This window comes from Theobroma umbraticum, unplaced genomic scaffold (genome assembly GCF_002168275.2).
Source record: "Theobroma umbraticum cultivar Fairchild unplaced genomic scaffold, ASM216827v3 scaffold_146.0, whole genome shotgun sequence".
Taxonomy (NCBI): Eukaryota; Viridiplantae; Streptophyta; class Magnoliopsida; order Malvales; family Malvaceae; genus Theobroma; species Theobroma umbraticum.
Window position 1 is genome coordinate 4193736 of NW_018397265.1, and position 13157 is coordinate 4206892.

Below are 13157 nucleotides of genomic sequence, written 5' to 3' on the forward strand. Positions count from 1 at the left end.
TTACAAATACATTGATGAATAAGGGATGGTTACATCCATCTAAAGATATGACAGCTTTGGAGGCGATCGTTATATTTCTTTGGACTTGTGCACATAGTGATATATATCATAATGTCCAATATAAATTTAAAAAATCGAGAGAACATGTAAGTAGGAAGTTTAGTGAAGTGTTAGATAGTTATGTTTACTGGCCAATGAAATTGTCAAGGCTCTAGATTTTCAATTTGTAGAAGTTCCATCCAAAATTAAAAATGATTGTAAATATTGGCCTTATTTTCAAGGGTGCATTGGTGCCATAAATGGATCACATGTTCTTACTATTCCTCTTGCAAATGATCAAATTCGTTTTATTGGTCGAAAGGCATATCCAACACACAACATCATGTTAGTGTGTAAATTTGATATGTTATTCACTTTTGTGGTTGTTGTTTGGCTTGGCACTACACATGACATCTGTATCTTTTCAATTATGCTTGAAGAAATGAAAAGCATGTTCCGTCACCCTCCGAAAGGTATAACTTATAATTTTTATGATATAAAGTTTGCCATTCTAGATATATTTATCTCTTGAATTTTTTTTAATGAACTAATATTGAAACCTTTTAACTTTTTTCGTAGGTAAATATTATATAGTGGATGCTGATTATCCTACTATGAAAGGGTATCTAGCATCTCATAAAGGTGAAAGATATCATATTCTTGATTTTAGAGGTTGCAATCAGCTAGAAGGTGGTAGAAGCAACATTTTTTCATTCTCATTTTTCATTAAGAAATATCACTAAATGAACAATTAGAGTTTAGAAGAATAAGTGGCATATTTTACATGATATGAAGCCATTTTCGTTAATAAAATAGGAAAAGATTATTGTTGCAACAACGACACTTCATAACTACATTAAATAATGTGGTGTTATAAATGAGGAGTTTGACAAATGTGATCGTAATCCCAATTATATTCTGAAAGTCAAGAAGAAAGAAGTAATGATGAAGAAATGGGTTCATATGCTTATAGAAGAGTATTGGATGACAATTACATGGGTAAAGTTCGCAACCAAATAGCTGTTGCATTGATACAAAATAAAAATTATTGATTTATGAGTTATTTATAAATTATTTATGTAACTTTTTTTATGATTTATTATTAATTATAAATTTTATGTTATATAAAAATGCTTTTTATATTTCTAAAAAATTTGAAATAGATAAAAATTTAAAATTAACTTTTAGTCATTTTTTATTCTAGAAGTTCTTACAAGGCCCAGCTACCCTATCAAATTTTTATTAATTAATAAAATAAATTACATAAAGAGGGAGACGTCCTTAACTCTAGTTTTGTAAGTAATACCAAGAATAAACCTTATCCAAGGTATTACTTGCCATGCATTTCATACATGCAAAGAATGAGTAATAGTGATGGTTTACAAAAATTTATAAAAAAAACAATAATAATAAATTAGGAGTGTTACTCCCTTACATTCATTTGAACCTAGCATATGGTAAATTAAGTTTATCCAATCATAACATACCTCGTAATTTGCGTTATGTCTTAGTGAAAGCTTGCAAATTTGTGTGTGAGTAGCAACAGTTAGATAAATAATCTACCACTTGATTACCCATACAATAAATATGCGTAATTCTGTAAGATAACTGCTTCAAACACTATCTAATAAATGCTAATAGGTAGCGTATGTCTTGAGACCCCTTACTTTTTGCCTGAATCATTTGTATCACTACCAATACATCCATCTCAATCCAAACTTTAGTAATATTAAATTGTTGACATAAGATTAAGCTCCTATGTAAGGCCAATAATTCCGTTTTTAAGGAACTATTAGCACCAAGGTTATCAAAAAAATCAAAAATAAACCTACTTGTATTATCTCTTAATACACCTCCACTAGCTGCATTATGAGAGTTATTCTTTGAACTACCATCAACATTTAATTTGAACTCACTTGTCAATGGTTTATGCCAACAAACTATTTTTGGAACCGCATAATGCTCATGTTAGAACTTTAATCCCAACATATTAGCTATTTGAATATCACCTTTCCATTACCATCTCTCCAAAAGCTTTTCTTGAAATAACTGGACCAAAAGTTTCATAATATTCCAGATTATTCTAGTAGGATACATATGAAGGCCTCTATGTTTTGCATCATTATGTTCCACCCATAGACACCAACAGATAAATAATGGTAGTAAAACCTTTTTGTGGCCTTATTTAACATAATACCTTGAATAGACGTATGCCCAGATAATCTAAATAATATTTTGAGGGTGAATAATGTAGATTCGAAATAATTTTGCAAAATAATTTCAAACTTGTTTAGCCACTGAATTATCCCAAAGCACATGCATGAGAGATTCCTCTGAATTACAGCAAATGCATTTAAAAGCTAATTGAATACTTTTATTTTTTGTCCTTAGCTCCACTAGCATCCAATTATTTAGCATTTGCCACAAGAAAAATGAAATAGAGAGAGGAATACACTTGTGCCATATAAACTTACAAAGAGGATTATATGAATGCTATTGTCGAACTAATTCCCATGCAGCTTTTTGTAGAAAATAACCCGTTAGGTGTAGGAGTCCAATCTGCAGTATTCTCTTCACAAACATCAAAGGGGATTTCCAAAATATCTTGCACCAAACCCTCTGATAACACATTCTTTAATTCCTTGCCATAGAATTCGTTTACTTTCGCCATTGAATTAATATTAAAAGGGAAGAATGTTACAAATGAGTGCTCACTTATCCAATAGTTATGCTAGAAGAAAACATTACCTTTTCTAATTCACACTTTTATGTTTTATTTCGCAATATGGCAGCCACTTAGCACTCTTTTCCAAGCTTGAGAATCATGAATTTTTGGTTGCATAAGTATAGAAATTCGGTTGACACAATATTTAGCCGTCATAAACTTTGACCAAAGACTAATACAAGTTTTAAATCTCCATCACAACTTTCAAGAAAAAGCCTCAACCACATCCATCAATCGTCGAATGTCTAAACCTCCTTCCATGCAAGGAAACGTGACTTTTTGCCATGATGCCCAATGAACACATTTAGCATCCATTGATCCTCCCCACAAAAAATTATTAAATAGCCTCTCAAGTTTCTCAATTACACATGCCAGTGGCTTTATTCCTTGAAGAAGATAAATGGGTAAAGAAGAAAGAACACTTCTTAAAAGAGTTATCCGACTCCTTAAAGATAATACTTTATTCTCCCAACATGTGATTTTATCAAGTATCTTAGTAACAAGAGCATCAAACAATAATACCTTTTTATACCCTTTATACAACAAGCTCCCAATGAGGTAATAGGAAGGCATTTATGTGTGAAACCAGTAGCTTGAGTGATTATCTACCTTCTAGTGTTTGCAATTCTACAATGCATGAGAAAACAACTCTTCTAATGATTAACTCATTGCCCTGACACTCTTTCATACTCTTGTAAAAATTGAAGAATTCTCTATAGTGCCAATTTACTACCTTTAGTAAATATGAGCACATCGTCTATAAATACTAAATGACTAACATTCATTGAGCAACCAAAATAATAATAATAATTATATAAAAATAGTAATTAATATAAAGTTATTTATTAAATACTTTTTATGGTAATTTTAACTAAAATTAAAGCTTATATAAGTTATTTTGCCAAACAACTTATATATAAAAAAGAGCTTAGAAAAAGTAAATTTATCAAACAGTTATAGCTTAATTTTAAAAGTTATTTTTTTTCATAAGAGCTTCATAATAGTTTTTAAAATAAAAAAAGATCAAGCCAAATAGACTCTTACTGTATTTTATCCAATATATTACTATAACAAATAAATACATTCGACAACATTGCAACCCTGCTTGTAAAGTCTAAAAGCTTCGCTGTTGACATATAGGATAATAATCTTTAGTATAAATAGATATGTGACAATCTTATAAGCTCGTTTACCAATTTATGTGGGTGTTTGACCTAGCTTATGGAAGAGCTTTTTTACTTCAAAAGCAACAACAACGTGCTTGGCTCAAAAGATTTTACAATTTTAAGCTTATGTGAAAAATCCATTTAGGCATGTAGACGAAGTTATAAATCAAAACTTCTTCAAAGAGTGTAATGTGTAATAACAATTAATTAGAAAGTTTTTTCTTTTTACATATTTTCACTTTACTTTTTAATAATTCAGAAAATTATAGGGAAAATTATAATTTTTTGCACATTCATCTTTTTATTTGGTTTAATTTTTCTCTTATAATATTTTATTTTTACTCAATAAAAAATAATATTTCATTTATTTATTTTATTTTAAATCTTATCATTTGGTTTAATAAAGTCAAGTCGTTTATTTTTTTATTTGTTAAAATAAATTAAAATATTATCAAATAATTTTCTATATCCTATAGCTCTTCTACATTATAACACTATCTTAGCTTGTATTCATTGTACTTTCAGAAAAAGCACTTCTCAAACAACACTTTTTTGAAAAGTTTTAGTCAAGCCCAACAAATCCTGTATATATATTTATATTAAATAATAATCCATGATATAAATGATATTTAAATTTTTATCGTTCGTTGGAAGTTGTCTAAGTTATTCTTATTTTGTAATGATTTTTGCATATAGTTATGATTATTTAATTAGTATGCCCCAATTAAACAAAGTTTATATATTCGTTCCTATCCGGATTTGGCTCCTCTTTATATTCTAATGAGTAAATTACGCCCATTGTTCCTAAAGTTTGAAACGCATATAATTTGGCTCTTACACTTTAAAAAGTAACCTTTTAGTCCTTACACTTCTAACTTCTTAACGAAATGATCCATCTGTTAGTATTTTTGTCAACTTTAAGGTTAAAGTTCTAGTCTGGCAAACACCTGAACATTAATTATTTATTTGAAAACTTTTTATTTAATTTCAATTACAAAAACTTCTATTATATTTAAAAAGGTGAAAGAATAAAAAAAAACAATTACCACTTATTAATTAAAAATAAAAAGATAGATGTTGAGTTTATCTTGTAAAGAATTTCAAAAAATTGAAAAGAATTACTTATTTATTAAAAAAATTATAAATTTAATAAGTAAAATTCCCCGACCCCTTTTATCATAATTGTAAACCCATTAACATTAAAAATGAACATTTCGTTTCAAAATCTCAAATTAAAAATAACTAAAATGCTCACATATTTTTAATTTGTTGTTTGCCTTCCCCTACCCCTTTTGGAATTCTATGGAAGTCCCTGCCCTAGATTGTTTGAAGATTTCAAACAGAAATTGAACAAAAGAATCCACAGAGAAAGAAGAAAGATCATAAGGTGATTTTTATTTTTATTTTTTTTTGAGAATAAGATGCTAAGAAAAAGTTGAGAACATTAAAAAATAGTTTATGATCAAAATCTAAAGAAAAGATTGGAGAATAATTTTGGAGTGAGCGATAACAACAGTGAATAATGCCAAATCATTAATTTTAATTATAAATTAATTACAGAACTTATGTGTATAATAATATAATATAATTTTGAGATGGAATATGCATTTTGAACACTAATAGGACATAAGTGAATAATAATAGTCAAAAGTTAAAAAGAGGTAGAAGTGTTTTATCCAAAAAAAAATTTACTCTTTAATCATATTTTTATATTATTATTTTTATTTAATCTCTCTTCGTCTCCACTCTCTCTCCCGGCGATGAAGGGCTAACTGACGACAACAAAACGTCAGATCCAGCCCAGCCGGTGTCAGAGCCCCTACTAGAACCAAATCAGGCCTCGTTATCGATCATAAATTGTGTAATTTTTATATATGAATAATAATTAAATGTGTATTAAAAAGTAATAAATAAAAAAATAATGGAGGAAAACCAGATTCGCTGGCTTGTTTTTTTTCCAAAGGAATAAGGTTTAAGGCTTTAAGCCCTTTTAATATCGAAAAAAGAAAGAAACCAAAGCCGAAGGCCAAGTCAAGAAGTGGCCGGCCGAATATTCTATTGTTTGGATTGATTGACTTGTGGGGTGAAGTTGAAGGATAAGAGCAAAGGGGCGTAATTTTGACACCTAACACCGTGTAATGCTGAGTCCGGGTCTCCGCCTCCTGGGCTACAACCAGAAACCGAGTTGAACTTTACCAATACCAGCTGCACGCGTTACTCACGCACACAAACACGGCCCCGCTTAGCCAATCAGATGACCCCAGGTGGAAACGGCCGCACATTAAGCAAACGCTCCCTCATGCGCGCGTCTATCTACGCCCCCTAGCTTTAATCAATTGTTCATGTTCCGTTATTATTGTGAAACTGCCCTCTTTGCGATAGTCATCAATGAAATCATCTCCTTCTATCCTTTTCTTTTGAACCAGAAATGATCTCTTTTGGGTACTAAGAAACTTATGCATATTTATGTTCATTATTTTTTATACATTGGTTGGATTACGCTATGAGAATTTAATTCTTGGAATTGAAGCTGAATTTTGAAATATCAAGCATTTTATGAAGACAAAAGTGCCATTATTTTTTTTAACAAAGAAAAGACAAGTGCTAATGCTATGGATTTATGTATGTTAAAGTTAAGTTGAGTTTTGGATTAATTATAAATAAGGATCTTCTTACACTTTATATCTATATCTTCTGGAGTTAAAGTATGAACCCCTTATATCAAAACCTACTTCATCCTTCATTAATGTGAGACCTCTCATTAGAGTCATCAATGACAAGATAGGTTTGGATTAAGATAGGTTCTTTCTTATGTGGGTGAAAGAGCCAATGCAACAAAAAATGTAAATAGGTTGCTATTATATGAGTGTCCACGGGCATTTGATTTGATAACATAAAGTTTGGGTATCTTATATTCAATTATAGAACGAATTCAGGTAAGGCTTTTAATACCGACTTGAGTTCGGGTAAGTTTTGGGTATCACCCTCAACTTTGTCACAACTCAAACTCAAGGGCCATGATCGGTACAAGGGCCTAATAGGGAGGTCTCACTTGACCCATATAAGCCTTAAAAAATACATAAAATATCATATAATCATATAGAAATACCATGGGATGCATCACCATGTATTTATATGTAATTGTTTTTAAAAATATCCATGTGCACTGTCTCAAGCTCAATATGAGAAATTAAAGTATAAACATTTTTTACAAAATGTAAATATAGATCTAAATCCATAAACAGACGAACAAAACTAGTGGAGTAAAACTTAAAGGTAAAGGGTTGACGTCTACTAAATGCCATATCAATCATTTACCACAATACAGAAGTAACTTTCTCAAAGGACAGTGAGCCAAACAATCTACTAATCTGAAAAATAAATGAGAGAAACTAATGAATGAGTCACAAGGACTTCATGAACAAATATAAAGAGGGGAAATAAGCTAAATGAAAGAGTGTTTACAAAATAAATTTTCTTAATACCTTAAACCGGAACCTGATTATATATATATATATTAATATTACATAATGTTTCAAAATTTATAATTCCTGAGATTCAAACTTTTACTTTCTTTTTTGTAACCTAATAGAAATAAAATTAATTTGACATAATGCTCAAATAACTCCTAATTTTTCAATCCCATATGTGGAGGATACCCTACCCATTTACATTATTAAGTATTGCACAAATAAGTGAGATAGAATGTTATGGATCCATCATTGTAAGAGATAGGATAAACATTGAGTTTATAAGATAAGCATACCTATAAGTATATCTTTTAAATAAAAAATGTAAACTCATAACACTAAAATGACTTTATAAATCTTTTCTCTCTTTTCTTTTTGCTCTTGATCTTTTGTAACTATATATAAATCACCAAAAAAAAATTTTCTTCACATAGGTATTATATTTTTATGTATTTAATGGGTTTGGGTTTAGTGAGGATTCAAATAACCATTATATTTGTTTTTCGTTAGGGATGAGAGGAGGGAGAGAAGCCTTTTTAGCTTTTGTTCGTATCATATCAATATAATTAGGTTTAATTTATCTTAAAATGATAATTATTTATTTGATAACAATCTTCATATCATATGGAGTAATTCTGTTCATATTTATAATGATAGATAAAAGCAGTAGAGAAGTTAGGATTTTGTACTTTGGGAAACGAAGAGTCGAAGATAATATCTATAAAACAGCCATATTAGAAGTTCAATATTTGACAAAAATATAAAAAAAATTAGATGAAAAAAGTGCATATGAAAATTATACAAATAAATCCTGAAAATTATTCAATGGAATCAATCTTAATAATTTACTTTTAAAAAATTAACTAGTATAATCATAAATAAGTTAATAATGGCAAGAATCAAAATTTATAGATAAACTTAACAACAAATAAAATTAACAAACATAACAACAAAAATCTTAATGGAAAGCAATCCCCTAAAAAATATTAATGACTATCAATAAACAATTCAATGGGTAAGTAATTTTCTAAAATTAACCACAAAAATAAAATACAATATCAATAAACATTTCAATGAAGAAGCAATCCCAAATAAAAAACTTAATTGTTCATAAGAATCTAAGCAAAGAAAAAAAAACATAAATAATTTGTAGAAAAGCAATCTAACCATCCCAAAATAAATAAGTAATAACTAACATTAGGGACTAATCAAATCCTCATTTTGTTGCTTTAAACAAAAAATGGTTAAGTCGGTAAATCTTAAATCAAAATCACCAAGTAAAAATTAGTAAATAAAGAAAAATTTTAAAGTTAAAAATATTAAAAATAAAATAAGCTAATAAATCAAACTTACCAATTATTATGACATGAAAATTAAGTTATCGACTAAAGGTTTTCTACACAGAGAATGCTAGCAAGTAAGAAAGTGTAAATTTTTTTTTATTTTTACAATATTTGGTAAAGGGAAAAAATAACAAGAGGTGGTGGTTGTAAAGTTTTGAGAATAATTCTATTACAATATGTTTTATTTTAATTCTATTAAAATTACTTGTTGATTGATTGTTGCAGGGTATCTTACCAAATAAAAAATTATTATAAAGATAAAATTTTAAAATTTTAAAAAAATAAAAATATATTAGAAAAATTTTAAAATTTTTATAAGGATGAAACTATAAAATTTCAAAAGAATAAGAATAAGTTATAAAATTTTCTAAATTGTCCCGTCCCCTGCGCCTCTGGATAGAAGTGAGTTAATAGAAGGGTTAATAATATTGTATTATCCATTTAAATTAAGCTTATATTAGACAAGTTGCTTAATTGAATAAAATAAAATAAAAGTAAAGGTTGACTTGCGCATTTAAACTTGTTGAAAATAATGTGTTGAAGGTGGGAGCATCTAGGCGCGTCGGTTTTGAAGAAGGTTTCCTTCCTCCTTCCTTGTGTCCTTCCCACTTTCCTATTAAAGGAGTTGAGAGTGGGAGTCACAGAACAAACTCGATTCTTGTCCAACAACAGCTTTTAGCAATCACCAATCCTTTCTTATCTACAACAAACTCACGAAAGCAAAGAGGTTGTCTTTACATGATACACATCGTTACAAGGCGCAAATTCTAAATATAGAGACTGAGGAAGATTTGCAAACATCCGAAGAAACCCAAACTTGCAAGATTTCTGGCTTTTTCCTTTTCATCTCTTACACCATCGCCTAATTCGCCATGGGAGGGATCTCGGGCTTTCTTACAATTTTTCCCCCTTTTATTTACTTTTTATGGTCTCTCCTTGAAAGACTCCCTGTCAAATTGCCTTTGCCAATTGATAAATTGGTCTCTCGTGTGTCTTATCCTCGCACCGGTAGGCAGTTGCAGCGCTATGATAAGAGAGGCTTTCGATTAGTTGTTGGGTAATCTTTCTTTTCCTCCCCTTTCGTTTTACATGTTTCTTTTTCTCATCATGGTGCCAACAAGAAAAAATCGTACACCCAAATCCTATTTCTTCATTGGTTTGGTTTTCTCTAATTTATTTTTGCTTATTTTGAATTTAAATGGCATTCTGACATTGGACTTGGGCAGTTCGTTGAAGTGGGCCTTTTTCCAATTGATGAACACAGAACACTGCCTTCCATTTTTCTAGTACTTAAATTTCTTGGATAATTTTCATGTTTGAGGGGTTTTTTCCTCATTGTTTACAATTCTCTTTTCTGGGTTTTGGCAAGAACATAGAATTATAACTTTTTTTTGGCGGGAGAAAAAGGTTCTAATACGCTATTTCCTTTGAACAGGTGTATTCCCTACAGATATAGGGAAACGGAAGAAGCAACTTCAATTGATGAAGTAATAGAAGTTCTTGTAATTAATGCACAGAATGGTCAAGGAATGTTATTCCCTAAGGGTGGTTGGGAAAAAGATGAAACCATGGAGGCCGCAGCCATTCGAGAGACGCTTGAGGAAGCCGGTGTTGTTGGCAATCTTGAAGTTAGTATCTGCCCGACGGTTTTCAATTGAACTCTTCACTTAAATCTCATGCCTTTTCTTGATTTTAACTCTATTATTTGGATGTATTTTTGCAGTGTAAATTAGGTAAATGGTCGTATAAGAGCAAAAGGCAAAGCAAATTCCATGAAGGCCACATGTTTCCTTTGCTTGTCAAGCAAGAGTTAGATCGCTGGCCTGAGGAAAACGTCCGGAATAGGAAATGGGTATGTATTGCTGCAATATGTTAATAGTTATAGTAAGAGAACTGCTGAAGTGTTAGTGCGATTGTTTTAGAGAATTGAAGACCTAAACCTGTGTTATCTTGTCTATGTAGGTGACAGTCTCTGAAGCTAGAGAGCAATGTCCGCATTTGTGGATGAGGGAAGCTTTAGAAGAGTTAGTTCGCCGCCATATGCAGCAGCAGCAGCGGCACCAAGGGGAAGTAAACAGAACAGCCTGCAATTAGAACGCGTTCTAGCAACCACTGGGTTGTTCTTTGAATTTGTGAGATTTAGGAAGATAGATCAATGTAAATGAGGAGACATCAAAAGTCAAATTAGGTAGAGAACGAGGACGTTGGAGATTATGCTCTTCGTTGGGGATATTCCAGTTGCTTGTGTTCCACCATTTTGGACTCTTGAGTTCTGAGGAGAGAGAGGTTGAAGAAATGATTGGAAGAAACAGGGGAAGCATCTCAGATGTACAAATGTCAATTTTTTTATTCTTTTCAGAATATAGAAAATTTTGATTCGTTGTTTCAGTTCAACAAAATTCTGAGGATTCATTCTTTAATCTCAGTAGACTTCTCTGAATCAATGCAAATTGCTTCTAACTATCCCTAAGAAGACGATGGATGTCTGTCATGGGTTATAAACAACATAGAGACAGGAGCACTGGCTATTTGTCATTTCTTTTAATGGTGTTAAGAAATTCTAAATCAATCATTAATGGCAAATTGATTAGGTGAACAGACCTGGCCAGATAATTTCAGAAACAAGTTGCTTTCTACTGTTTCAAAAGCAGAATCTGAAACGAGACAATGACTACGACCGCAAAAGCTACAGTGATGCAATCATATTGCATGTAGACCAATTCAGTAGTGACGTGCTTCTTATCTCAAATCTTTAAATAAGACAAACTAAGGTAAAGTACTTACTGTTTGTAGGCTGGCAGAGAAGGAAATTTGGGGGCCTGATCAGGAAGATTGAAATCTGGTTTCTGTTCATAGTTGAGCATAGTGTTTAGTTCAAGGGTCGCCTGAAAGATGGGTGAAGTTGAGCACCAATCATATATTACATCGCGAGGGTAACCCTGGCATTGTAGAAGGTGGTGGCCTCATTAGCTCAGGTGAAGGTTACTAGTTAGTGGGCGTTGTGTTCGAGTTCAGAACTCCATGTAGTTAGATTTTTATATAGGACCTTGACCTTGCCTTAGGATTTAGGTTTTGCTTCGGACACAGCAGGAGGTGAGCTATTGGCGAGCCACATGTCAATTGATTAAGACTTAGGTTCGAGCCCCTACCTTGACAATTTGTCCGTGGTTCAGAATTCAGCCACGTAGCTTAACATCATCAATTACTTAAATTTGTGGACATTATTGATTGACATTAAATAATAATATTTAAAATTAAAATTAAAAAAACTCAAGTTGTCAAGGGGTTGTCATAATTTATTTCAAGTTCATTAAATTTAAAAATAGACATCTCAAAATATCTAATGACATTAATAAATATTAAAAAATTATTAACTATTGATGATCTTAAAACAACCAAATCTTTTTTTGTAATAAAATTACAAGATTCATTTAACTTTAATTGTCATCTTCATTTTCATAGTCTTCGTCCACCTCAAACCTAAACTAAAAAAGAGGTAAAAGAAAAGCTTTGAAGAAGACATTGTCTTGCATAAAAATTGAATAAAATATTAATTAGTTTCATTAGTTGTGGTAAGTCAAACCTTGATTGAATGTAATTAAGGATAGTTGCAAGATTTTCTATTTCTAATGCAAAAATTAGAGTATGTACATGCTTTAAAATAAAAATATTTTGTTGTAATATATGGTTATTGAGGGCTAGTGAAATATTGTATAACTGGGTGGATCATTTCAATAGTAATAGAAGAACTATAAAGAGTTTTAATCTTGATAGATACCTATTCATCGAGTTAACAAACAACATATTTAAAGCTATTATTGATGATTTCACCTTAGTATAGGAATGAGTATAGCCATTAAAGGACAACATACAAATTCAAACAAATTCTTTGAGCTGAAAAATGATGTTGATGTGTTAAATATGTTCAAAATGCATTAAGGTTCAAAGAAAATCAACCTTTACTTTGGCTATTATACCTGAAATTCCTTTTCAAGCAATATTCAAGCTTATTACTATAGGCAGATCTTCTTCCATACCTAATGTTAATATGCCTAAATATAGTGATGTCCATGCTAGTGGTAAAGGGAATGTACCTAGTGAAAATGCTAGTGTTAAAGATGCTAGGAACTGTTGGAGTAGGATCTTCGTAATTAATGTGATTGTATAAAGTATGAATTTTAAAAATTTCTTTTATAAAGAAAGAAAGCAATCTAGTTACATAAGTGAAAACACACATTATTATTATTACAAGTAACATAATTACATCAAAAAAAAAGAAAGAATCTATTAATTAAGAAAAATCATACCTTTTATTTTGAGATTCTTATTTTCAGATACCACCACACCAATAAATGATTTCTCAACCAAACAAGTTTACCAATCATTCTTTAAGAATACTTTCAACTTGAACCTT

The 13157-nt window shown here is 30.6% G+C and overlaps 1 protein-coding gene across 1 annotated transcript; it reads left to right on the forward strand.

Moving 5' to 3' along the window:
* The first annotated feature begins 9380 nt into the window (after nucleotides 1-9380).
* Nucleotides 9381-11187, forward strand: LOC110422500 (nudix hydrolase 4-like). The gene is made up of 4 exons (XM_021436447.1): nucleotides 9381-9800; nucleotides 10179-10371; nucleotides 10467-10595; nucleotides 10706-11187. Exons 1-4 carry the CDS (start codon nucleotides 9616-9618, stop codon nucleotides 10835-10837), a joined length of 639 nt encoding a protein of 212 aa, XP_021292122.1. The 5' UTR covers nucleotides 9381-9615; the 3' UTR covers nucleotides 10838-11187.
* Nucleotides 11188-13157: the final 1970 nt, after the last annotated feature.

Excerpts from the sequence above, each read along its gene's own strand:
- LOC110422500 (XM_021436447.1), top strand. The coding sequence starts at position 9,616 with ATGGGAGGGATCTCGGGCTTTCTTACAATTTTTCCCCCTTTTATTTAC. Across the intron at positions 9,801-10,178 it reads GGCTTTCGATTAGTTGTTGG|GTGTATTCCCTACAGATATA; the intron begins GTAATCTTTCTT and ends TCCTTTGAACAG. Across the intron at positions 10,372-10,466 it reads GTGTTGTTGGCAATCTTGAA|TGTAAATTAGGTAAATGGTC; the intron begins GTTAGTATCTGC and ends GTATTTTTGCAG.